A 26,831-nucleotide genomic window follows, 5' to 3' on the forward strand; every position below is an offset into this window, starting at 1 on the left:
CTATTTAATTAATAGCTTCTCTTTCATTTCCTTTGTTCTTGTAGGTGAAACAAAACCTTCAGCTGTAGCCAGCCTATCATCAGAAGACACTGAGCTCAGTGAGAATAAAGGTACAGACTGGAAATTGGATTTTCAAATATCCTCTCCCACGAGGACATTTCATGAAACTGTTTTTTCCTTTGTCTGGAAACAGCCAAAATAACAGTTAAACAATATAGAAATAGGTAAACGCTTGGATTTTCATTTACAAAAGTCTTTGAAATTAAGTACTTGGTACCAACTGTTGTGCTGGTAGGAGAGACATCACAAATTTGTAAGTCCTCTTGTTGTGGAGTTAATACAAAAATATCATACATGACATATCCAAAACAAGCCCAAAGCTTGGGCTCACTGGGGTGATTCACATATATTTAAGCATGCACATCTATCTCAGCAATATCAGCTCCCTGTTCAGTGCTCTCCTGATGCAGGAAAAGAAAAACACAATAGCTATAAACACATCAGGAGGAGACAGGAGGAGATGAAGTCATAACAGAGGGGCAGAGAGTAATGTTTATCTTGTGCAGACTGTGCTGGGCACTCAGATAATTTAGTTTGTAATAAATATTTAAAAGTGTCACAGGACCAAATGATAGGGTGTTTAGGAAACAAGAGAGATTATCTAATTTAAATGCTTCAAGCTGAGATTTTTCCTGTGGAGCTGTTGGTTTACCAACAGATAGGAGCCAGTGCACAGCTGTATTGTTTTTGATATTCCTGTAATAATCATGCTATTAGTTGCTTGTGCTGGTCTACATTTTTAGCATTTTTGTGGGGGTACATTAGGAAGAAGTCTGGGTGAAATACAAAATGTTTGCTACTGGTAATCCAAAACAGGAGTTATGCTATCTATAATAAATGTAGCCTATCAGTATGACCTTCAAGAAAGACTATTAGAAAATTTTCGTGCATTTTACTGAGATAACATAATTATTAACATCCATTAACTTATTTATTTTAAAAGATTTAGTGTTTAATTCAGCATTGCTTCTTGACTCTCTTCTCGTTTTTCTAGATAAGTGTGACAGGGTGTGAGATCCTGCCCTTTTGTTCAAAGCCACATGCTGGATAGCCTACATACTTACCTGATTATGAGTTCAAAGCCTTGTGCAGGTTGATTTAAGTGCTCTTGTAACAGATTGATTGATGCTGCAAAGAAAAAAAAGAACCACAAACCTTTGCTGTAGCACTGGCTTTTGCTTTTGATACATCACAAATTGAAATCCTGGCAAGGGTAGTGGAAGGCAGAAATAGTGATGGATTCAATCCCAGCATGGTTGGTGATTGCCTGTCATTAATTTCTCTTGTTTTGATGACATTTGGCCTGTTTATGTCTTCTGTATCTGGAAGACTCCCCATTTTGTCTTTTTCACAATGTGAGGGTCACAGAGAGGCTTTGGGTTTGGATTTTCCTTTTCTGTCTGCAGTCAGGTGACAATCCCAACAAATTGGTATTTTTCCACATGCTTGTTCCTAATGAAGAAGATGACTGTCTTCTGATATGCTTCTCAGTGTGTAAGCCCTCCAGGTTTTTACACCATTGCATTAGAAGTCTCTTCTTAGGAAAGAAATTGTCTTTGTGTGATAAGTCCCACTGTTCATATAATATATTAAGAGTATATCTAGTGTTTTCCCTTCTTCTCTTGAGAGGCTGATGGAAGAGAGAGAGCCCTGAGAGATCCAAAGTGCATTATCTCCTTGATGTCCTACCTCTCCTCATAAGAAAGATGGGAAGCATCTTGTAGGAAAAAAGAGTGAGACAAAATCTCCTCCATATATTTTGCTTGTAAAATTGTACAAGTTAAAAAAAGAAAAAAACGAAGATAAAAGCTAAGACCACGTTTTCATATTTGCTTGCTAGTTTTTTTTTTTTTAAATGGAAACAAGAATTTTGAACAGCAAGGCCACCATGGCCATGGTTTTAATCCTTATTTCCATTGGTAGATTTTCAGTTTGCAGATCTTTACTGTGAGGGTGATGAGGCATTGATAGAGATTGCACAGAGAAGCTGTGGATGTCCCATCCACAGTGTTCAAGGCCAGGTTGGACATGACTTGGAGCATCCTGGTCTAGTGGAAGGTGTCCCTGCTGGGAGGTTAGAATGAAATGATCTTCAAGATCCCTTCCAACCCAAACCACTCTGTGATTCTTCAATGCTTCTATAATTTCAGATTTTTGAGAGGTTTTTAAAATAAATATCACTGTTATAAAAAATGTGCTACTTTTTGAGAAATGGCACTTTTACAAAATCCTGGCATTTCTGAAAACACCTGATGCTCCCGAAACAAATTCCAGCTTTCAAATTGTTTGCCCACTGAGTTAACAAGGCTAAAACCTCCAGGTTCTGGAACATATTCATTTCTCTCATATTCATTTCATTATCTTCAACTAAATGAACAGGACATAAAGCATTTAAAGAAATTATGTTTTCCCAGTCCTTTCACTTAATTACTGTAAAAGATTTATGGAAAAGAAGTCTAGCTGCACATTCCCAAAATGCATCATTTAAACCACTCTTTCTTGCTATGAAAGTTTAGCTATTTTAAATGTCAGCTCACTTTGAGTGCACTAAAACAAGGATTTTGAGTCCAATTAGAGTTGACTAGCAGTTTTTCTGCTTTATTTTTCCTCCTCATATTCCTGGGATCAAAATATAGCCAGTATATTGACATAGTTATTGTTCTAAAATGTGATGATATTCAAAACAAAGCACATCCATCTCTGCTACTATGAAGATCTAGTATTTCTGTTGTATGTCAGTCCTCTTTATCATTTATTTTTAAAGGAAAAAAGGGAGGATGTGAACATGAAAGGGATTTTTATGATAAGAGTGAGGGACAGTGCAGGAATTACACTTGAGTGGCTTTGATTAAAATGAAAACCTCTTGTGAGACTGCAAATCTCACATTAAACTAAAAGTATATGTCTTCTGTTACCATAGATAGGTACTGTCCAGGAAAAAAAGTCCACAGTTTGCACACGATGTTTGAGCAAACTGAATTTTTGGAGTGTTCATTTGTCTCCAGAAAAAAAAAAAAGGGGAGGGGTTGGGGTGCAGGAAGGGGGAGAACAGTCATATTTCAAGAATAACAGGATTTTCAATGCAACACTGTAGAGCTATCCTCTTATTCCAATCTGTGCCAAGTTTCTCTTCCCACTATCTGCAAATTTTACCATCACAATTTTGCCCTTAAAAACTTGCATGCTTACCTATGATCTCTTGGGGGAGAGTTGACATCTCCAGGCAGCACCTTTGCAAAAGTTCTTCATTACTGCGCATATGGAAGTAGATCCTTTATATACAGCATATTTCAAGTGAGAGATGCTTCTTTCTGTGAAGTGTAAAGGCAGAACAAAGTGATTAAAGTCATTAATGTTTGTGCAGCAGATAAAGGGTGTATCAGGAAGGCTGCACTCAATCTGGTATGTCTGTACAAGATTATGCTGGGGCTACAAATTCATTTTAAACTGACCATGAAGTATGTAGAGATTGGATTGAAGGATTGAACCTGTGCTTATGTTTTGTTAAAGAGAGTCTGTGTACATGCATGCATGTGTGACAGAGAATATGCTGCATCTTCATCTCAGTTGACCCTTTTACCAATCACTATTTTAACCCAATTTAATGATTAGACTTTCTGGCAGGAAAATGTAAAAAGGAACTGGATTTAATACAGGTGAAGCATAAATCCCTACTGTGCAAAGTTTCTGTGCACAATACATTTATTATAATTCATTAGCACTTAATAAGAACTGAATTTCATTTGAAGGTCAACTAAATTAAATCATATACTAACTAATTTTAAAAATAAATAAGTGATTGATTAATTATTTCCAGACATTCACCAAAGTCTGGGCTTCTGTGGGAGTGCCATTGAAAGCAAGTCACTGTTTTTCTGCATTCTCTGGAGTCAGATTCAGTTGGCTGGAGGGCTTTTGTTTTCAGAAACAGAATTAGATATATGACTTGGCTAAGGGTGGGTCTTAAAAATTCTCTTTGGGCAACCCAGAAGCTGGTAAGTATCCTGACTGTAAAATGTAATGGGTGTAAATTCCTCTTTGGCCAGCTGTAGCTCTCAGTATGGAAAAATCATGATGTCCTGAAGATGGAAATGATTGAGAAAGGATAAACTGAAAGAGCATTTCAAATGCAGGGGAGCTGTGCAAATTGACATAAATTAGTCATTGGTAAGCACATGAAAAAGACTGACTGAAAGGCCAATATGTTCAGAAAGAGGTATTTAAAATCAGTTCTTAGGTATATATTAAGATGTCTAAATGACTGACCTGATTTTGAGCACTCAGCTACCAATGAAATGTTTTTACCTCACCCTTGGGCTATGATTACTCCTAAAGTTTCAGCCTGGAGAATTTCAATTATAGGTAACTGGAAAAGAACCTTTTTGAATGGAAGAGTTTCAACACCCTCAACCATACCTGTGGCTTTGTATACCTCCTCAAGCAATAACATTTTTCTGTCCCTTGGTTAGAAGGATTCCTGTGAAAGCCAACTGGCTAACACAAGCTAATTTGTGGGGTTTGGGGTTTTTAACCAGGGATGTCAGCACCACCATCCAACCAGTCACTTATTCTCTTAACACCTTCCACAAGGCTCACTGTGAGCTGCTTGTAACGTGGGTTATTCACTTCTTCACATTTCATCTGACCTGAGTTGTGCATCCAGATGGGGTCCAGCCCCTGAACTACTCAAGAGGTGTTTCTGCTCTACCCTTCACCAGTACTGGCACCTGCAATAGTGAACACTAATCCACCTTATTTAATCCTCCTTATTTTTGAGTGTTATCTGACCTAGAGCCATTCAGCTGTGCTCCCATCACTCCAGCATGAGATCCTGCTCTTTCATCTCCTCCCTCCCGTCCTTTCCCCTGGACAGGCTCTAACCTTACAGGTTTTTCTCAGCTTTTGCATTTCCCAGAGCCCTGTACAACAGGTCCTGCTCCTTACATCAGGAAAAGGATGCCCACAGTTTTTATACTAGCTGCACCTGGAATTTCTCAGGTGGACAGAAGATGAGATGCCCTTTCTTCAGCTTGAAGCACAAGCAGTTTGGAGAAGTATTTGGTGGTCCCACCTGCAGAGATGAACTTTTTGGTCTATTACCTGAAATCTTGCTAAAATATCTTTATGAGTTGTTGCACCTAAAGAGATCTGGTTTACCAAGCATTTTTAAACTTGGGCTTCAATAAATCTAATCTGTTATAAAGATAGATTAAAATGAAATCTTGGTGGATATAAAAATAACATTTTAAAGTCAAAGCTCAATAATTTCTTCCTAACTTCTCATAAACCATCATTTTATAGTACTTCATTTTGACATATTTTCCTCGGTTTATGAGGCAAAAGAATACCCTAATCATGTGGAAGCCTCCATGCACGCCATTACCTATAATTTTAGATGTCTGCTGGATTTCTTTCACTCTGGAAATATTCCAGTCATTTATCACAGTATCATGCTTAAAAAAATAAAATGTACTGAACCTGCTTCTTTCCTAATGACCAGCATTTTCCCTCTTTGATCTTCTTACAGCTCCCTAAAACATGGTGATTTATCTATGCTGTGTACAGGACCCAGATGTTCTGCACATTAGAAACTGCTCAGTAAATAAGCCATACAGAGAGTATCTGGGGAAGTGAATTTTAGAAGAGCATTAAAACCACTTAACATTCAGTTCTTAGCATCTCCCTTCTTCCTTAGCTTTTGCAAAATCGTGTTTGAGTAGCATTGCCTTATACAGTCAAAGGAAAAAATGAATGGCATGGAAAAGCATGGGGATTTATACAGGATTTAGACAAAATAGTGCCTGACTATTGGCAGGAAGGATAGGGTTGATAGTTTACTGCAAGCTGTGGGCATTTTTTGGAGATTAATTCAACGTACATTTGATAGGAGCGGTGAATATGCTTGCAGAGTGTTCTGATCAGTTTATTTAAAGCTGAAATATTTTGTAAACAGATTGTTAAAGACTGGGGCTAATTCCCAGGTGGACTCAAGCATGCAGTCCCACAAGACACTTGTTTCAATAAAATGTAGGGTAGCAGAGATAAGCACTCCTGACATAGACACTGCCACTCCCGCCAGCAAGGAATTTTGAGAACCAAGGGATGCTCAGACTTCAACCATCACTTAAGCTCCTGATGTGCAGTAGATAAATGTGGCCTATCTTTGCCTTATTTACACAATTAAACCTCCTGTTTGACTCATGCATGTGTGATATTAGGAACTGTGTCCCAGTGTGGTATTAGAAACAAGGTTTTTTTCAGTCCTGACTGGAGGAGTCTTAACTTTTACAGTCTCAATTTGTATTTACAGTGCCCAGTGTATAAGTTATCAAAAATACTGTACTGTGAAAGAATAGTCTGGCTTGGATTCTCTGGTATGACTTAACAGATAATTAAATATGTTGGGAGAAGGCTGACATTGCTTTATGCCATTTTACAAAATCAAGTGAGTAAGAGGTGAAGAAAGGCCTTAGGGACAGCCAGTGCTCTTGTAGGCCCTGAATCATATAGGACTATAATACTGGCTTTACACAAGGCTCCAAAGGGCTAAGTGGGCACAGAGGATCAGCTGAGCCTGAGGAATATCACTATCCTACTGAAAACTTGCACACAGAATGTGGTGTATCATCAGCATTTTTATTGATCACTGCCTTTGGTTTTACACTTTCACTTTTGCTTGGCACAGATTTGCTTCATAAATCTGGATTTATTCCTTTGTTTTATTTTATTCTTGTTAATCCTAAAAGTAAATCTGTCTTTGGACATTTTGGCTTGAATATTTAGTGCAATATTTGGATTTGAAAAGGAGTAACCTTTGATATGATCTTGACATTAAGGATTTTGGAGCTCAGAATCTGCATGGTAAAACCAATCAAGACAGGTTTCTGCTGGTGACGTAAAATTGAGAGACTCTTACAGCTAGGCAGTAACTTCTGTCCATTGTCTGTTATTTTCAGAGACATGCTTTGCAAAAAATAACTTGCAAAAATTATCATTGTAGATGGCCTGGGACAATTTGGAATTCAGTGAAGTTACATTGCTTTCTCAAACACTGGAGCAATTGGACAACTGTTTATGATAAAAATGAAAGTTTAACTCCAAATTACGATTCCTTGAGAATGAAGCCCATGGGACAGACTGCCAGCTGTGCCAATAGGTGGGAATAGTGTGGTATGGAAGACTGGTGAAGTAGGGCAAAAAAAAAGTGCAGCAAGTATAAAGTTTCGCAAATTGTACATCAGTGAGTTATTCTACTTTCAAACTTTGTTTTTTTAAACTTATTGTCATGCCATGAAAGAAGTAAGAAACTGTGCGGGTAATTAAATATTTGCCTTGGGGGATTATTTGCAGTTAATTAAAGCCACACAATTTCAGCACATACCTTTCCTACAGATTATTAAATTTGGATCAGTTATTAACAACCTAGCTTTCTACTTATCCATCAGAGATTACTTTTGGACACTTTCAGGAACAGAGTTTTACAGGGGCATACTTGGGTATATTGTAAGATTTGCTCAACAATGTTGTTGAGAGGGACCTTCCAGAATTTAAGTTGTAAAAGCACTGCCAGGATGTAATTTATTATCACGTGCTGTAGATCTTTTGGCACTGTCACTTACTTTTTCCATTGAGCAGGATTTTAGAAATCATCTCACATGGGAACAAAAACACTGATCATCTCTTGCTGCTGTTGTGACCTGGAGTGGACTTATCCCTATGTTTTGCACATTTAGATCAGCACTGGTTTTTAATGAGGTTCAAAGAGAGTTCTTTATCCAGTGAAATCTGTCTGTGAAGAGGATGAGCAAAACTAAATCAAGTGTCTTTTTTGCTGTATTACCTGAATGCATGGAATTATGCATTATATATTTCTCTGTCCCCATGCAAAACTGGCTGTTGTCAGAAAATGTTTGATGCAACAAAATGATGCCTTGTGTTTATGAAGACCTCAGATAGCACAGCAATTGGACTATCTGCCAAAATGTAATTTAAGTCTCACTGTGGCACTGGTTCCAAGCATTGCTTTGGGTAGTTCATTTTGACAGTCTGCCCCAAAAAAAGAAAAGCACTCTCGGCCTTGGGAGCTTTGTCATCAAGTGACATGAGGCTAGGATTTGCACAGGGATTTATGGGATTTAATGTTTCTGGAAAGATTTAAAGTTTCTGTAAATTCAGCCATGAAAAACTGTTATTCTAAATAAATAATAAATCACTTTATTTATCAAGTAGATTGTTTCTGCTATTTCTCATAGATTTGTGCCACTCCACTCATTAGGAATATAATTCTTGGTAGTGCTGCTGATTATTCTTATGCATCCTTCTTCATCAGCTCCTGGTTTAAGTCTTGTACTGCCAGCAAAAAACTGCTCAGTATGGGCAGGGATTCTGATATCAATTTGAATAATTGGAACCCACAAATACACTTCTGTAGTTTATAAGACTGTAGTTAAACAGCTAGAAAATCAGTCAGTGTATCAAAATGTCAAATACGAAGCTGGCACCTAAGAGCTCCTCTAACTCAAGTCTACTTTCCCAGCATGAAAACTGCTTCAGGATTTGTTTGTTTGCTTTTTTTCCTCAGATTCCCCAAAAGACTCCAAAGGCACGCAGAAAGGTGATTCAGTGCATCCTGTGGGGTGTGAACAAGATCAAGCCAAAGGTAAAGTTTTGTATCAAAGTTTTTTAGGACAGCCATGATGAACCAGTGTGAAACTTGAGTTCTTCCAGTGTCAGCACCCAGTGGGTTTAAGCCTGACTTCTGCCACCTTAAGGAAATGCTGTTGGCTAATGGAGGTTACGTGTCAGCCAGCTGTGGGACAGTAACCCCTGATGCTACTGGGAAAGCCACGTGTCTCTAAATAGGTTTAGCCATAATGATCCTGGCTGCACAGCACTGTTATCATGTCCTCCTGTGTTGTTATTGTGGTTCTGAAAGCCTGTGGGGTGTTTCTGTTCTTTCTGCTGACCATCAAGTACAAGTGCTTTACAACATCTCCTATGAGAAAAACAATGTCAAGGCTGAGCTGCAAAAGAAGAAAAACTGTAAGTGCTGCAGGGTCAGTTTTGACCAGCTATCTAACTAACCTAATGTTTAGTACTGTTAAATGACATTTTCCTATATAAAATGTGTTCAACATGGTTCACTTACTAGGAAAAAAAAGTGGTTCTTGGCTTAGAAATACCATGCTGTGTCTAAGGTTCACTTTCTGTTTTAATGAATTGCCTGCATGCAGCATCATCCTGATAGCATTTTCTGTTTGCTGTATTAACAGGACAACAGGATGTTTCTGCAAATGAGGAGATAAAAACTGGGGCAGATTCCCAAGGCTCCTGCATGGAAATAGAAGGTACTTCAGTGTCTTGAAATCAAAGAGCAAGATTAACAAGCAAAAACACTAACGTAGAATCACGGAATCATAGAATGTCTGGGATTGAAGGGACCTTAAAGATCATCTAGTTTCAACCCCCTGCCATGGGCAGGTACACCTTCTGCTAGGCCAGGTTGCTCAAAGCTGCATCCAACCTGGCCTTCAATGCATCAAGAGGTGGGGCATGGGCTGTGTGTGTCTCTGGGATTGCAATGAGTCCCAGTGAGGACCCATGTTTGGAGTAAGCACACGGGATTTTGTGCTAAATCCCAGAAAGTCCAGTATCTTCAAGGCTTTTCTCTGAACGAGAGCCCCTTGGATTTCCTTGGACAGCTTTTTTATTTGTATTCATGGAGGAAAAGATCCTTTTCCTCTGCCAGTGTTTTTAATGGCAAGGTCTCTAGTGGGTGTTAATCCTTTCAAGTCCATTCTGAAAAGCCTTACTCTTCATCTTTTTATCAAATTTATTCAGATCCACCGTTGAACCAAGACACAACAGAAGCTGAGATTCCTTTGATACTTGGTGCAGAGGAAAAGGAAGAAGGAAAAGAAGAAGAAGGAGGTGAGCCTATTATAAAGCAGATGGAGACAGAGAATGCTGCAGGACTCATGTTATCCTTTTCTATTGTAAGGAAACGTGAAAAGGACACAGAAGTGTTCTTTTTTCCTCTATGAAAAAATCTTTTTTTTGTCTTATCTTTGTGTGTAGTTTTTATATATTGGACTTGGATTTCACTAGAATGCTAAGTGCAAAAAAGTGCACACTCAGGTTCAAAAGTGGCATTTAAATACTCTCCTCACTTTTGTTTTTTTGCCTTTAAGCCCATAATGCAAGAAGCATTTGGAGTATTTGAATAAATGAGTATGATAGTTATTTGTGAGATAAATTAATAGAGATTTAACTAAAGAGTAACTAAAACTAGTAATTCTAAAGAAGAAACCAATATTTGGATTGAGAATGCAGTCTTCTGAGGCAGTAATTTTTTAATGGTAGTAAAGTATTTGAAATCTTGGGAATACTTTTGCAAGGAAATATAGAAATTTAAGTGTTGGATGCTCCTGGGAACCCTGCAATCATCTCACCATTTGTAAAGGCACATGGTTATATAAAAATGATGTATTATGTAAATAATTCTCTAATTTTAAAGTAACTGCCAGTTAATTATATGGTCATTTGTAGAGCCCAAGGATGAATATTACAGTTCCATATTAAAATGCAGACATGATTTTTATTGAAAATTCTGGTCAATACTAACTGTGTTGTCCTAATTATGAAGTCCTTTTCTCAGCCACATTGACATCAACTTAATTGCAAATCTGAATTAGCAATGTTGACAATTTTCTTCACTGCAAAGCCAGGTTAATAGAACCTCTTTGTTCATATACAGCTAAACAATATTTCCATTTCTATTTTTTTTCTTAAATTTTAATTGCCTATCCAAGTTGAGACTAATCACATCTCTTTGTTATCATTTGTGTTAATGGTATTGGTTTTGTGCTGTGTTAATGATGGTGAAGGTAGAATTGATATAATTCTTACGTTCAAATTCAGGTAAATGGTACCACACTGCCTCAGTTGCAAACCCAGGTTATGCAGTACAGGCTCACTCTGATTGCAAATACCAATCCTGTTATGTTAATCTCTGCCAAAGAGAAATTATTAATGTATTATTTTATGCATCAGCACAACTAAATTGTTAGTGTCCCCGACAGCTAGGGACTGTCATTTAGTTCTCAGAAGAGAGATTATATTTCAACATCTGTGCTACTTACTATTAAAATATGCAATGTTAAGGAAAAGCAGGTAATGTCAGAAAAGGATTGTTCTTGGCACCTTTCCTTTTCCAGCCCTTGATTTAAAAGTTTCAAATACTAAGTAAAAAAGTTCTTGCTAAATATTTTGGAACTTGTTCCTACCTGGGGTCTCAGGTGTTGATACTGTGCAGGATTCATCTGATTCTCAGTTTGTTGAAGTCCATAGAAGTAGTGTCATCAATTTAAGTGGTCTTTTGGTAAGTTCTATGATAAGAGGAGATGTGTTGAGTGTGTGCAGAATAAGAGCACAAATATTCTGTTCAGCTTGTTCCAAAGGTACTGTCTTTGGTACAGGAAAATAAATGGGGTGCTCTTGCAGAGCAGGAGCAGAGAAGGAAATAAAAGCTTTCCTTTATCTTGTTTTCATTCTTGTGGGTATAACCACCCTCATAGCTCATCTTGCTAGTTGCTTCTTGTTCTGGTGGGCACAAATTCTACCACATGGGTTTTGAAAATTTGCCATAAAATGAAGTGGATCTGGACAAAAAGAGGTAAGAAAAATAAAATCAGCTGAAGATCAGACTGATAAAATATGTTTCCCAATGAGAGATTCCTCTTAATGGAAAGAGATTGCCTGGCATTAAAAAGAGATTTAATATGTGATATTATTTTATGTAACCTAAGTGCTACCTCCTAAAGTAATTCAGCTGAAAGTTTTCCAACAACACACACAGTACATTTGATATAGGATTAAATACTGTATTTTTGTGCAAGAATGTGGGGAAAAGGCTAATGTGGGACTGCTAGTCCTGTTAAACAGAAATTCACAGATCTTTAGTCAGTTTGACCCATTCTGGATATATATGCATAGCCAAATGTTGCAACTACTAAATTCCAAACTACCTGGTCTTTCTGTTCTACATGACATTTTTTTGTGTGTGTTTTCAAACTCAGCCCAGAGAAAAGGGTGGCATGTAGCTGCCTCTCTCTTCTCTCTGTCTGACTGGGAGCATTATGGTCATCTGCCATCCCTTCAGTCCTCAGGACTGGAGCTGTGTAAGCCACTAAAGGACCAACAAAGAACAAAGTCCCTTTTCCAACCTAAAGCTGAATTTCTGCGCATTTACTGATTGTGTCTTTGTGGCATGCAAGGGAGTTTTTCAATGATGTGGTTTTCTATGGAAAAAATGTCTGTTTCTTGATGTTTTAGAGACGTGTCAGTTTACATGAACTTCTGACAAACCACAGGTTATCTTCTGATTTAGTTGTGCAAATTTTACTGCCATCTCGTCTCTGTGTTTTGGGTTTTTTTAAAGCTTGGAGGGCCCTTTCTATGTAGCTCATTTCACTTCACAGCTCCGGGATCATGCTGTAGTGTGAATTCCCAAGGAGTCCCAGATCCCGGGGTTCTGGGATACTGGGAGCCCAGAGGAATGAATAACCAAAATCTTGGCAGTTGCACTCTTAAATCCCATTGCCAGCAGTAAGAACCAAGCCAGATCACCCTGAAGAATATAACAATGTGAGGCACTGTGTGTTTCATAAAAACCTGCTGTTGCCTTTCCCAAAATCAGTAATAAAATATCACATGTGCCAATTTATTCCCTTTTTTCCTACTTCAACTTGAAGTTATATATTATAAGGGAGCAGCTAAAGAAAAAAGGCAAGCTAAGATGCCTTTTTTATTCTTTTTCCAACTACTATTATGTGCTCATTCTAGTTTGCAAAAGAAAAATGAAAATCTATGTTTCTTATAAGATTGGGGAATATTCTCAAATCCCTTTATTAAAAACCAGAGCAAGTGGTGATCACTGACCTATTTGCTGACTATGTAAGTGCACACATTTTAACAGACCTTTTGGCAGTCTCTTTATATGTACACTTTCAAGTAGTCCTGTTGTGTTGTAATGGCCATGCACTCAGCACTTATTTGTAGGTTTAATCAGCACATTTATTCCACAACACATGGAAGTAAATCCCATATTTGAGTGAGTATGCAGCCAATTTCTCCTCTGAGCCCACTTTCACCTCTGTCATCTTATTTCCCCTCTCTTTCTATCTCCCTTCATTGCAACATTCAGTATGATGATTTCCCTCACTAATCACCCTTAGAAGTCATTTAACTCTTTGAAGGGGCAGGATTTTTGTCAGAGCACTAGAAAATGAACTGTTATTGCTGTTATTTCTCCGTTTTCTCTCTTCTCTATTTGGGCTGAAATATCTCATCATCTTGTACCAACTTGGAATATTGTTTGAGCTTGAGGTGTGATGTTTCTCCACATGAGAGAGTGGCTGTGTAGAATCCTCACCTGAACCATGAGGTTAGGGCTGGCTCAGGGGCAGGCTGGGGGAGGTTTCCATCATTTGCAGTACATGTGATTTCCTGTGTCAGTCTTCTGATCAGTGCTTGCTTACTCTCAATTTGAAGTCTGCCTAATTTCAAAGTTGAAGTCTGCCAAGTTCTGTTCTAGCTAAGCCCAGTTTTGCTCAACATTCTTTGTAACATGAATAGCTGTAACCTGTAACTCTGTAGGCACCACTTTGTCCATTCTTCTCTTGTCCATTTTGCTTTAGCAGGAGTGATAATTTTATGGTGGAATCTTGGAGAGAACAAAATATTCCAAAACCCGGGGAAAAGAGCTCTCATGTTTTACAGCTTCAGTCTCAGGCATTTATAGGATTTTATACTCATTGGTACAGTTGTAAATAATGTCAGAATAATGACTTTGTTATCAAACACTCAAAAAATTCAAAAAGACATTGTGGCTATAGAGAAATGAAAGAATTCTTGAGAAAGATATTTTTGGACAAATCTGACATTTTTATTACTGATTCATGGCAATTTTATTGCTTAACCCAACTCCTTTAATTCTTCAAGTGGAGAAAGATGAGACATTTTTGAAAAAAAGAAATAAAAGCCTTCACTAGAATCTTTAAATAGGTAATTTCTCTTTGTTTGGAAAGAAAATAATACTTTGAGTTGCTGTGGCTTCTAGACTACTTCTAGTATGAAGGCTCCAACTTCTTTTATTCAGCTGTTCAAAAGGAGAGGAAAAAATACCCTGAACCAGATATAGTGCAATTGATTTGATAAGAACCCATACTGAATAGATCAGATGCCATTTTTTTTTGGTATGTTACACCATATTCAGATGCTAAATATTAAATATATCTTTAAAATCCTATTCTAATTGATACTGATGTTTGGCAAAGAAAAAGAAAAGTGCACCATTGGACTTTTTTGCAGAAAGGCTGGAAAAGCTGTGGAACCAGAAAGCTGCAAATGGGTATTTAAAGCTCTAGGCTATGCAGAGATATGGGCTGATGGGAAGCAGGAGATGGGACTAGCAGGAGGTGCACAGAGAGCTCAGGAACAGAAATTCTAAAAGGTATCTCACCTACGAAGCCTCACTTTACAGACCTTTATTTTCTTGAGAACTTCACAAAACTCCAGGGAACTTTTCAGCTGCAGTATCAGCCAGTTGAGGAGATTTTGTGAGCAGATTCTGTTTGCCAGCCCACTGTGCTGAGTTTGTGGCTGTCCAAGGGCTGTTTGGTCTGCATCAAGCACTCTGCCCTCCTGAAGAGATCATAGCTGTGGCAGAAAAGGATATCCAAGTAATTTCTGAGCCAGGTGTGTCAGAATCTGTGGTATTGATGATTCTAAGATTGTAGAAAGTCTCTGTCTTTCTCCCCGTTGCCAAAGCAGAAGTCATAATTGGTCTGTGCTGGTTCCAAGGTTGTTTATTCTGTTTATCTCTAACATGTTCTGCTGCCCTGCCCAGCTCTGTCCTGCAGGGCAGCGTGTGGGGCTCTGCCCTCAGTGGGATGTGACAAACATTAAATACCAGAAACTCCCTGGGCTGGATTTACAAGAACGTGCCAATATCTGTCACCTACGTTGGACAGTGTGTCCCCAGCCTGAACCAACAGAAAAATGCCAACACCACAGTGAGACATGGAGGGCATGAAGAAGGAGAAAAAGGACAAGGCACACCCAATTTCCTCCAGCTTGTCCCCTTTGGACCCCTTATCTAGAATCCTAAAATTTTACTTTTGCACCGTGCCACACTTAATTATTACTTATATCAAACACTCAGAGCTTGTAATTCATCCTGTAAGATTGAAAACTCTTTTCCATGGGCAGAGATCACAGCCAGTGTCTCTGGGGGCTCTGTCCAGGGGGGGTTCCTGACCCCTGCCAGGGTCCCAAACCTGCCAGGGCAGCCAGAGGGATGCCCTGGATTCTCACAAGGTGAAGCTCACCTGCATCCTCCTAGCTCTCCTTACACGTTGCAGACTGCAGAAGAGGAGTAGTTTGGCCCCACTGTTTGTGTGGGGGCTTTGGCAGCTGTGAAGTGGGAAGTCTTTACATCAGCAAGGAGGTTTCACTGATGGGGCAGGATGGGGCAGCACATGGGATGCAGAACTCCTGCAGGGCTTTTCTGATGCTGCTTCCCTGAGAATGCTGTGCAGCACTGTGCATTGGCAGTCAGGGTGGTTATTGCACTGTCAGTAGTCTGCTCTAGATATTGATTTCAGTCTCTCGAGGGGAAAAAAAAGTTGTATTTATTTTTCTGCCACAAAAAGAATCTGTTTCTTTTCATTACTCTCCACATCCCAGGTTCTAACCTGAATGTGCATAAAAAATAGGTGTTGCAGGATTAATTTGAAGTTTTAATTATTTTTCAGCCATTGCAAGGAAAAATAATTTAATTTTTTCTGTGTGCTTTTCTAATAAGAAAGTAGAACACCTAAGGAATTTTTCAGCTTAAATCTTTTGCTTGCTGTCACAGTCATTTTGTGTTACCAGACATGATGGTGAGGGTAAAACACATAAAGCCATAAACAAAGAAAACAGGAATACAACAATAGGGAATACTGTAACAATGATAGCATTTATGGTTTATTATCTCTATTTGATTGTTTTCTTCATTTCATTTAGAGTAAGCAGAACAGAAATATTATTATGAATTAGCAATTTTTATTGCATTTAAAAATATCATCTTTTTGTTCCTGCTGAAAATGTTGACAATGCATCCTTTGTTTAGTTTAATTAACTTATGTTGCAGCACTGAATTGAATCACACTCAGCATTAAATCAAGCAAAAGAAGCTTTAGAGTGCTTTTCCTTATACAGAAACTAAAAAGAAAGAGGAGAAATTAAATCCTTGAAGATGCTGTAGGTGGAACTGGATTTTTTAATGAAATATATTGAAGTGCCATTTTCATTTTGATTTTCCATGTTGGGAATGCCAAAAAATATGAAATCAGTAAATCCCAGTGAAAACGCAGATGCTATGATGTCATTCTTAGTCCTCATATGTTTATAAAAGTATTCCATGATATTGCATGTTTTTTACTTGTTAGCTACAAGTCTTGAAGAGCTTTAAGATACTGATAAGGTCCTTTTCACATATGAAAATTGAGGAGGTAATAGAATCTGTATTCCAAATGGTGGGGTCCAAGTCTAGCAGGCTTTGGTTCTAGCTCACTTCTGCAGAGAGCCAGCAGTGCCTTATGGAAACAAAACATGTATCTCTTTTAAACTATCTCAAACAGCACCCAAAAGATGAGGGAAATGAATATAGGAGAGAGTCTGACATCTTAGAAAGAGTTTCCTGTAACGTATTGAAAAAGTAGGACTCACTGGCCAAGCACTGCACTGTTACAGATGGCATCATAGCCATCAATATTTCTGGAAATAAGTTTTAGCACCTCCAGAGATAAGGCACCACTTGAACATACACTGCACAGCTACAGAGGTATCTGTTTGAACAGTGAGCTTAGCTCCTGTGTGCCACAGTAAGAAATTCAATCTTCCAGCAGACCAAAGGAGTGCAGGCAGTTTCACCAGGAAACAATTTGATCCCTCACAGATAAATGTCTTTGTGCCATCTTCTACAAAAGAGGTCTTCATTTTGTTAAGCACTGATAAATTTTAGATTCTTACTTCTTTTAATAAAGTTTGTTTATGATGGAATACACTCATCCAACTGAGCTGGCTCTGGAACTGGAAATTCTGTACTCCCACGTGCTTAGGTTTTGGATGGATGTACAGCCTTGCCCAGGTTATGGCACAATGTTATAGCTGTTTCAAATATTCAAATGGCCACCCACTTAGGGCAGCAGGGACACAAACTGCATTTCACCAAGGATTTTCATAAAATAGAGTGGAGTCCAGTCATAACTGTGTGGAAACCACAACCAGTGGGACTGGAGTAGGTATAATTGGAGAAATGTCTTTTTTTTTTTTCAAGTATAGAATAGGAAGGAATTAAAAGAAAACACCATATGCCCTAGGATTGAAAGATTCTGTGGCTTGTTCTTTGAGGAGTGGAAGAATATTTTCACTTCACTGCTTATTTCTGTAGTTTAGCCTAGTGCTGTGGTGAAGAGTAAATCTATAAGAAGGGTAGCATTTACTCACTCCATACTGTCACGTGGATCAAGAGACACACTCTGATTCAGCTCTGTTCTGTTTTCTCTTCTGTGTATTCCCACTTCTGCTCAGCTAGTGAGGTACACCATGGCTTCATAGCTGCCCTTGCTTCTTCTGCTTGGAGAAGGAGGCCAGAGCTGTACAAGAAGGGACTGCTACAAAGTGAGGGGAAATGTCTGTGCAGCCTTGTAAAGTAGAGGTTTCTTTCCTAGAGCATGAATTCAACTGAGATTAAAACTTTTTCACTGCAGCTGACCCAGAGCAGGAAAAATCCCACTCAGTCTCTCTCAGATCTTTGAAGCATAATGTTTTCCTCTGGATTTTATCTTCCTTTTTTCCTTACTTTATTCATAACTTTTTGGAAGTGGGTTTTTTGTCCCCCCCACCTTTCCCTAATGTGGTTACAGATGAGTGTTCTTTTGAGGTCTTGCCATCTGGAAGAGTTTTCCTCTGCTTGGTTGGCTTTTATCACATTTTGCCTCCAGATGAGCATGCAAAGTCATCACCAGCATATCTGGTCCATGGTATCAGCTGACCTTACCTCTAGCTACTCTGAATGACCTGCCAGGGAGAAAGCTCTTCCCTCCTCCATCTCTGGGACTGCATCTGGATCAGGCAGCTGGATCATCTCAACACGTTGGTGCAGAAGTGCAGCTCTTTGGGACTTTGTTATTTCACCAAAAGCTCGGCATCTCCTTTTTAGGGTGTTGCATGATCTCTGAGGAGCCTTTCCTGGAGCACTCCTGTGTGCTGTGCATGTGCTCATAGCTGCAATTAAAGCAGTGCTCTGAATTATGAACTGTGAGTTGCAGCTGCAGACAGTCTATGGGCAACTGCAAAAACACTTAGTTTTGTTTTAGAGGTCCAAGAGAAATATGAAGAGTATTGGAATGGTGGGTGTTTTTAACTTACTTGTACACATGCTTCAATGCTTATAATGTACTTGATTAACACTGTGCTTTGTTGAAATAGTTGCCAATGATTTTCCTCCCATGTTCAGACTTCTGATGTCTATCCTGAGTTCTCAAATCCATTGCTTTCTACAGCTAGCAAATTTCAACCAAAAGATGACCTTCATAACTGTTTCACTGTTGCAGGGCCTTTACACTGAAATTTTGGGGTATATAAACCCTTTTACTCATTATTCCCCTTTGTGGATGAGGATGTGCCTTTGCTGTTTGTTCTGCAGTCACTTTGCCAGTTTTCATACCTACTGCAGAGGACTACACATCCTTTATTCTATTTACATCATCCTAAAACCTCTCAATACTTACATTACTTTACAGCCCTTGAAAGACAGCTTGTCTACACATTCAGCATTTTCTCTGTGGAGGAAATAAGCAGCCACTTACAGGCTATACCATTCCTACCTGCACAGAAAAATTGGTTAAAATCTGTTCTGGATTTTGAGCAGAAATAGTCAGTAACCTCTTCTCCATTGGCCCCTGGGTACAGCTAACAATGGTGTATAGTCAGGGGGTCAGGATGGCAAATTCACTGTATCAGGGCCTAGCAAACATTGAGATTCCCAATTTGTGGCCAAAAGCTATTGCAGTTACACAGTTACACCTACACAGTGTTTCATCAGGTAAAGCACAACTGCTGGTCATGTTTTCACGGTCTGACAGCCTGAAATGTAGCACAAAGGTGTCAAATGAGAACAAATGGGGATAGCTCAGGTGCTTCAAAATAAGATGTCAATATGCTGAAAAATCAATGCCTGACTCCAGCAGCTCAAGCCAAGGAAATTAACTTGCCTGATTCCTCCAGCTAGAAGGAAGATTAGTAGGAAGCTGACAGACTGAGCAGGGAGGTAGCGCAGCTGGGTCAGAGCATCACCTCCCTTCTGGAGGTGTTGCATGATCTACCTTAGTATGGTGCCTCCATCAACCCAGCTGGTCTGGAGAGGTCACAAAACTGAGGAGGACTTGCTGTTATGAATGTGCAGTAGCTTCATTGCTTTTTGTTTTGCTCTTTTCTGAGCATTGAAAGCTCTCTACAGGTGACAAATTCTTATTCTACAGGTGACAAATTCTTATTGGTGCTGTCCCAGTAAAGAGAGGGGCTTCCCAGATGGCTGTCTTGCAGAAATCTCTAAGAAACAAGGATCAGGGGTGGAACCCTGCCAGCATTAATTCAGATTTATTTCCAGCATGTTCTGATCAAGAGAGTATGAGGCCAGGGTAAGCAGTGGCATGGTCCCTCTCCCTCACTTGGGTTCAGCCCCTCATTGCTCCAAGTTTTGCATGGCTGCTGCCATCAGACCTCAGTTAAACCCTTGGCCCTTCTTCTTGTGATCTCACCTCACAGATCCATGGTGTTTTGCTGTGGTCCTTACCCACACACCCAATTCCTCCTTTAGATATCAGGAGCTCCTGCCTGGTGGTCACATTGATCTAAACAACTAGATTGCCAAAAGGGACCAGAGCTGTGCTCTCATTTTTTGGGACTTCTTCCTTGGGACAGCAGATATTTTACAATTACCCTCACATGCATAGCTAACAGCTTCCACACTCATATTGGTCGGGTAAAACTGGCATCCTCTGTGGTTTTTGTTTACCTCTCTGTCTTCCAAGGCAATAACTGTCCAGTGTGTGGTAGGTACAGCTATTGTGGTCTTTTTAAAGCCTTGTCAATGTTCTTAATGCCTGTATCATCATAAATCTGCTTGCACATAGAAACCTGAGTCTTGAATTGCAGATGACTGAGGTTACTGGGAGGTTACAGACATGTCTCAGTAACCACACAGTTACTGAGTTATAGTATAGTATCCAGGCTTCTGCAGCTGGAACACAGCTGTTTTCAGGTAAATGTCCAAACATTTGGATGCTTTTGTAGCTTGGCTTTGAATCTTCTGGCAAAGCAATATGGGCAAGTTTGCTTTAAAAAGAAAAGAAAGTTAAAGGAAAAAGTCTTTAAACAATATTCCTAGTATTGCCTGCTTCCAGCATGGCATAAAATAGATTTCCTGGATGCAGTTCCACTTGCAGATCCAGCTGGCTCTTGAAGTGTGTGAGCATGAAAAGCAGATGATAAGAAATACATATATATCTTGTACCTATCTAAAGGAACGCAAGTTATCTTAGAAATTGATGCATATAGAGATCACAAAATCTGCTCATGAAACTGTTCTCTCTGGCATTAAACACAGCCAATGTTTAACAGTACTAAGTTAAAGGTGTGATGTTTAAGACACAGGAAATCTTTCCAAAGTGAAAAGAACTTTCAAGGGGAGCCTGGGGAGAGATATCCATGTCAAGATTTGGCTGTAAAATATGGTTAATGCCATTTTTTCTTATCACAGCTGCTATGGGATATTTAACCACCAGAAGTAGCCATGACCTGAGCCTTATATCTGATCCTGGAAACAGCAGTGCCATGCAATGTATGAACCATTTCCTTCTTGAAATGAGGTCTACCATTCAAAGATAGATACAGCTTGCTCTTGCCCAGCTTGTGAATCCAACTAGATCGCCAGTGCACAGCTGAAAAAACTAGAGAAGGATCTGCATGTAGGAGGGAAGGAAATCAGCTACACATATTCACATTCCAAAAGTGAGAATGAGCACAGAATGCTTTTGCTTTTTGGCAAAGCTTTGGTCACAGCTTCGGGTGTCAAAGCCAGTTTGCTCCTTGCTAACCTGCACCTGTAATCAGCTGGATACATATCCATCTCCTCCAAGAGGAGAAGGCAGGATGGCATTGGCACTTTCACACCTCACAACTGACAAAGTCATTTAGAGCAAAGATAGTTCAGATTGTGCTCCAGTGTGTCCTAAGTTTACCCTTTGAATGTTGTGATTTTTCTCTAGCTAGTCTTGAAGATAAGAAAACACAGCTGAGTCTTATCCAGGCCTGAAGAGGCTGGAGCACATCAGCTGCTTGCCATATTGCTGGAACACCTGTGGCATTTGCTTTGAAATCTAAATGCAGGCTGTTCACCTGTATTGCCAAGTACAACAGAAGCTTCCTTCTGGCTGGCAGGGTGGTATTAATTTAAAGAGAACACCATCTGTGAAGCCTTGGAGAGCAGCAGTCAGAAGAAACAGGTAGGGAGGTCACCAGGAATAGTCTTGCACTCCTCTGGGGGCCTTGCCACCTGCCTCTATTACCCATCATTTCTAATTAGCAGATGTATCTTGGGGAAAGCTACTCCTGTTTGCTTTCCTGAAGATGCTGTTCTTACTAAGAGGTATTATTTTTGCTGAGCCTTGTGAGTTCATTTTGTAAGCTTTTGCAGGCAATTAGGGTGGTAATGGTCTTGGTAGCCCAATAATTAAGGAGTCCTGTACCTCCCTACTGCAGACTGCCCCTTGTATTTCCTTTTTCTTCTCAACACTACTGCCAGATAGTTGGAGATTTTTCACCCTTTCAAAAGCTTTGTATTTCCCCATCTCATCAAGCACATCTCAGCAATGCTTAATTACCTAAGGCTTTTCAGGCCCCCTTATTTACCTCCCAGAAGATAAGTTAAGGACTTGAACATTTTCAATAAAGTGCATGGAAAGCAAATCCTTAAAGGTAAATCATAGGTGCAGGAGAATGTTATTTAGTATTATTTAGTTGTTTGTTCTTTCTTCTGTCTGTCTGTCCTCTTGTCCATACATCCTTCTGCCCAACCTCTTCTTGTCTTTCAGAACATTCAGGGATGCCCCTTGTTTTTTGGCAGTGGTTGACACCAGCTGATGTCTGGTACTATCCAGAGAGCTCTTGCCCTTGGGCCAGTTCCTGAATACAATTGGTTTTAAACTGTTTTAATCTGTTTAGATCCCCTGGATAAAAAATGGCAAATATAATTAGCCAACCAGTACTAGGAGACCACTGAGTTAAGGTGTTTTGATTTCAGGTTTGGGATTCTTCTTTCCTTTGTGTAATTCCCACACTTGTTTGAAGCTAGCTTGTATGCTTTATTTACAAGATCAGCATAGTTGAAATGAAAGCCTGGTTAATTAACAGAAAAATATATTTGCATCTTGCTTTGTGTTGAACATTGAACATCATTTGTTTCTGCATTGTCACATATGCTCTTTTATTATTAATCTTTAAGCTGTAACTGTACAGCTGCAAATGAGATTAAAAAAAAACCACAAAGCACAACTTTTTTCCCTTCTTCCCTACCTCCCTCCCTCCCTATAAAACGTGAGAGCTAGCTGCTTAACCATGTGAAGCACAGATTTTGTGTGGAATTCCAAATACCTCAGAGATAACTGTCACATAATTTTGCCACATAATTTAATTCAGTGTTTTGCACTTACAGGTAGATGAGAGCATCCATCCATCAGGTGTTTGCATCGCTAGAATTAAATGCCTACTAGTTTATCTGCTCAGGAGATAAATATTTATAGATCATTAAAATGGTTAGCTGTATATACATGGAAATGTCCGTGGATGATGGGGGGAACTGTGTGAGAGGGTTTCCTTGCAGTCACAGAGGATGTGACCTCAATTACTGCAGTTTTCTCCCTGACACTTTCCTTCATGTTGTACATAAAGTGGTTGCTGCTGAGCGCTCGCTGCCCAGAGGAGGAAAGTGCCTTATCTAAGGCTAGATTAAAATGCTCTTCACATGCTATTCTGACTCTTGGCATTTTTTAAGCCACTGAGGGAAATGAAATGCAAAGAGTGTGTCTAAATGAATGCACAGTGTAGGTTTGTGTCATGGGGGAGTGTTATCTCTCTAATGGTGCTCCCTCCATTTTCATAACTCAGGCTGTGGCTGAGGAGGAGCACAACTCCCCAGTGTATTAACATCCCTGTTTACAGACCCCGTGGCAATCTTTGAAGTGCTAATTGGCTTCCTTTTAAGCGAGTTGTTGCATTTTTTTTTCTATTTATTTTCCACTAAGTGGAATGTTAGTATTTTTATGATGGCTGGTGCTTAGTGGAGCTCCTCTGTATAAAGATAACAAGTGAGTTATGCGACCTGACATTCTCCCTGGGACTGTGCTTAGAACAAAGCAAGCCAGTGGCATTTCAAAGCCTGCTTTTAAAGTAGCTGGTTATATACTCTGTTTATCAGAATCATTAGGAAATGCCATTTCTCTGGTATTTTGCACCTTCTCTTAATTGCTAGGGAGGTGGAAAAATCTTTGGCCAAAAACTTATGGCAGGGTTGTTGGAACTAGATGATCTCCAAGATCCTTTCCCAAACTATTCTATGATTCTTTGACCCCAGGACCCAAAGGACACATATGCAGGAAGCTGAAACTGCACCATGCTTTCTGTATCCCTGTGCTGTCCAAGAGCTTCAAGTAGTTGGGTCTGCTGCAGGCTTTGGGAAAGAAGAGGTGAGCTCTAAGTCTTTGAGAGAAGCTACTGCAGGTACAAATTTCCAGGCATGCTTTGGAATTGACATCTCGATTTTCCTCTTCTTGCCATGCTGCTGGGAGTTGCTGAGGAGGCATTGCCTGGTCAGCAGGGGCTCCCCAGTTGCTCACTGATCACCCCTGCTGCTGATAACACAGAATAAATCAGAATTTGGAGGGTGTGTCCCGAGGAAAGCTGGAGGAAGGGGCAGGGAGCTGGTCCAGCCTTGGCTGTGCTCAACTACCATGGCTGAGGACACTTAGAGGGACTGTCAGCCAGCATCCCCAAAGCCTTGGTGATGAGGTTTGTGATGATGCTGTGTTTCTGCAAAATACTTTGTCTTTGATCCAATACTCTATATAACCAGGAATTTTGTTTTGGCAAGAAGGCAGCTTTTTTCCCCACATTTCACGGATTTCTAGTTTCTGGAGACTTCACAGTCTTGTTGCTATAAACCATCACACACTGAAACTGATTGGCCCACTAGCAGCCCTTGGCAAAATTTTTGAAATAAAGCCACCTTTTTGAGGCCTGATATTCAAATCACTGTTGTGCTCCCCTTGGGAGGGATGGCCTTTTGTTATAAGTGTTGCTCTGTCAGTGGAACTCTGCTTTCACATGGCTACAACACCAGTGATCCAAGGACTGCAATGATATCATCACTACTGATGAATGTCAAAAAGCACTGGGGAAGCCATTCTGTGCACAGAATGTGATCCATGGCATGTGATCCAGTCCTTGTAATTTCCTTCAGCTGTTTGCACAGTTCTTTCATATGTGGGCTGTGAAAAGAGCTGCATTAATTCAGGGTTTGTAAATCGGAGGACAGGCAGAAATAAAATGAGTCTAAACTTTTAGACTTGCTATAGTAAATATGCTATGAGATGAAGAGTAGATAAACTGAATTTAGAGAACTTTAATTTGGGTTCATTTTTATTATAATTTCTATTGTACATTAATGGTTACACTGTTAAGTTGTCACTTAGAGTATGAATTGCTCTCTGTTAAGGAAATGAAGCTTAATGAAGAATTTTTCTGATAGGAAACATACAGAAGGATAAGCAGGATCTTTTTACCTATTAGTACTAATTAGTACTATTTACTACAGTCCTAACCAGTGCTATAGTACTATTAGTACTATAGTACCATTTACCTATTACTACTAATTAGTACCTAATTAGTATTAATTAGGACTTCTACTATCATTAATAATTACTGCTGTATAGTCCAGTCTCTAAACTTAAGCTGGAAACGCTGTGCAAAGTGCCCTTCACAGTTTTCTTTATCCAAGGAATGCACAGCCTAAATTCCATGATTTTGCAAGCGCATCAGCCTAATTGAGGTATCCCTTTCATGGACTGCCAACACAGTGGCACCACTGTCTTATATATGGATTCTCTGTGACCAACCAGCTTCTTCCAGCTCTGCTGCCTAAAAAATAGCTTGCTTGCCTCTGCCAGAAGTACTTGTGTCATGAATGACCAATAAACATATTCTTAAATGCTTCCTGCTGGGTAATCAAAAAGCAGTTCCTCCTTATTCCTCCCTCCATGAAAATGTCTGACAAAATTGAAAAATACTAATGTCATTTTAAATTTGGGGGGCAGGGGGGGTTCACTTTTCTTATATTTTTTTTAACAGCAATCTGGTAGCTTCAGTTTATAGATTGGGCAAGAGCCAGCAACATATCTCTGGAAATATTTGGCTTCACAGGATAGATTTGTATGACTCTCTGAAAACATTACATTTCTCATTATACTATCTGTTCTTTTAAACCAGGAAAAACAAAGCATAGTTTGATTCAGGAGAATGTTTTATTAGAAATATTTTTATTAGAAATATTAGAAATATATACATGTGCCTTTGCAGTGGGCTCCCTGTACAGCAGGACCACCCCCTGCCTGCTGAATGCAGTAGCAGCAGTAGCTTTGTCACAGTGTCAGCTTCTGCCAGTCTCCAGCCTGGGCTAGACACAAAACTTCCAAATTAGGGCAGGTTTTATCAGGCTGAGGATCAGTGCTTGGGTGCCTCATAAGATTTTCGATCAGTTCTCAGCACTGTCACAGATATCCAGGGTGACTTGAAACATCCCTTTAAGGCACCAGGCTTATTTCTTCCCTACCACCCCAAATAATCTCTACACTTGTTAAGTGAAATGCCACAGGCTTTTTGGACTTCAAGCACATCTCATGTATGGACCTCTTTTTGGTGCTTACATCAAAATAACTGGGCAGCTAAGTTGGGAAGACCTAGATTTGCTATGAGCTATAAACTTTCTAGGCAAAGCCCAATTTTCTGTCTAACAGACCCTCCCTTTTTAGGGTCTGTATCATTTATAACAGGTTCTATGTCAAGAGAGCTGTGCAAGGTGTTTATTTCCTGTATTTTCTTAGATACATAAACATCCAGTGCATTGTTGTGAAAGAAATTTGTTTGGTCTCTTCAGATTGTCAGATTGATGTATTGTAGTGCACTGAAGTGTAATAAAAGATTGAAATTGTACAACTATTAGCCATCTAGATTTTTAAGCCTACTCAGAAAATCAAGATATATATCTGAAATATATTTATATATATTTAAAGAAATACAATAAAGCTTGTTTTTAAGATGGTGAAATTTGCTATTTTCACTGCCCAACAAAACCATGATTCAAGGCCAGTAACTTGATTCTAGGTGACACCTCTCCTAATCCTTTATGGCTTAATCCTTCAGTTTTATCTGTGACTCTGAGGAAATGTCTGTCAGGGCTGAAGTCACCTGCATCAGGAGATTAGCACTTCTGAATTCTTTTGAAATCTTCAGTAGTTCCCATGATAGTAAGAGCTGCCAAGCTATTTGTAGAGATGGGCAGTGACAATCCTTGCACCAGTGTACAAATACTTGCAAACCTGGGCCATGTG

At 39.4% G+C, this 26,831-nt stretch overlaps 1 protein-coding gene across 7 annotated transcripts in view; it reads left to right on the forward strand.

Annotated features, from left to right (window-relative positions):
* MACROD2 (mono-ADP ribosylhydrolase 2) overlaps positions 1–26,831 on the forward strand; it is an 845,784-nt gene that overhangs the window by 800,185 nt on the left and 18,768 nt on the right. For all 7 annotated transcript variants that reach the window (XM_085577219.1, XM_077781852.2, XM_021527839.4 and 4 more), the window contains 4 exons: positions 45–110; positions 8,642–8,719; positions 9,333–9,407; positions 9,901–9,990. In XM_085577219.1, coding sequence (XP_085433345.1) covers positions 45–110; positions 8,642–8,719; positions 9,333–9,407; positions 9,901–9,990 — 309 coding nt within the window. The remainder of the gene's footprint in view (positions 1–44; positions 111–8,641; positions 8,720–9,332; positions 9,408–9,900; positions 9,991–26,831) is intronic.

Source organism: Lonchura striata, chromosome 3 (assembly GCF_050655825.1).
Source record: "Lonchura striata isolate lonStrDom1 chromosome 3, ASM5065582v1, whole genome shotgun sequence".
Taxonomy (NCBI): domain Eukaryota; kingdom Metazoa; phylum Chordata; class Aves; order Passeriformes; family Estrildidae; genus Lonchura; species Lonchura striata.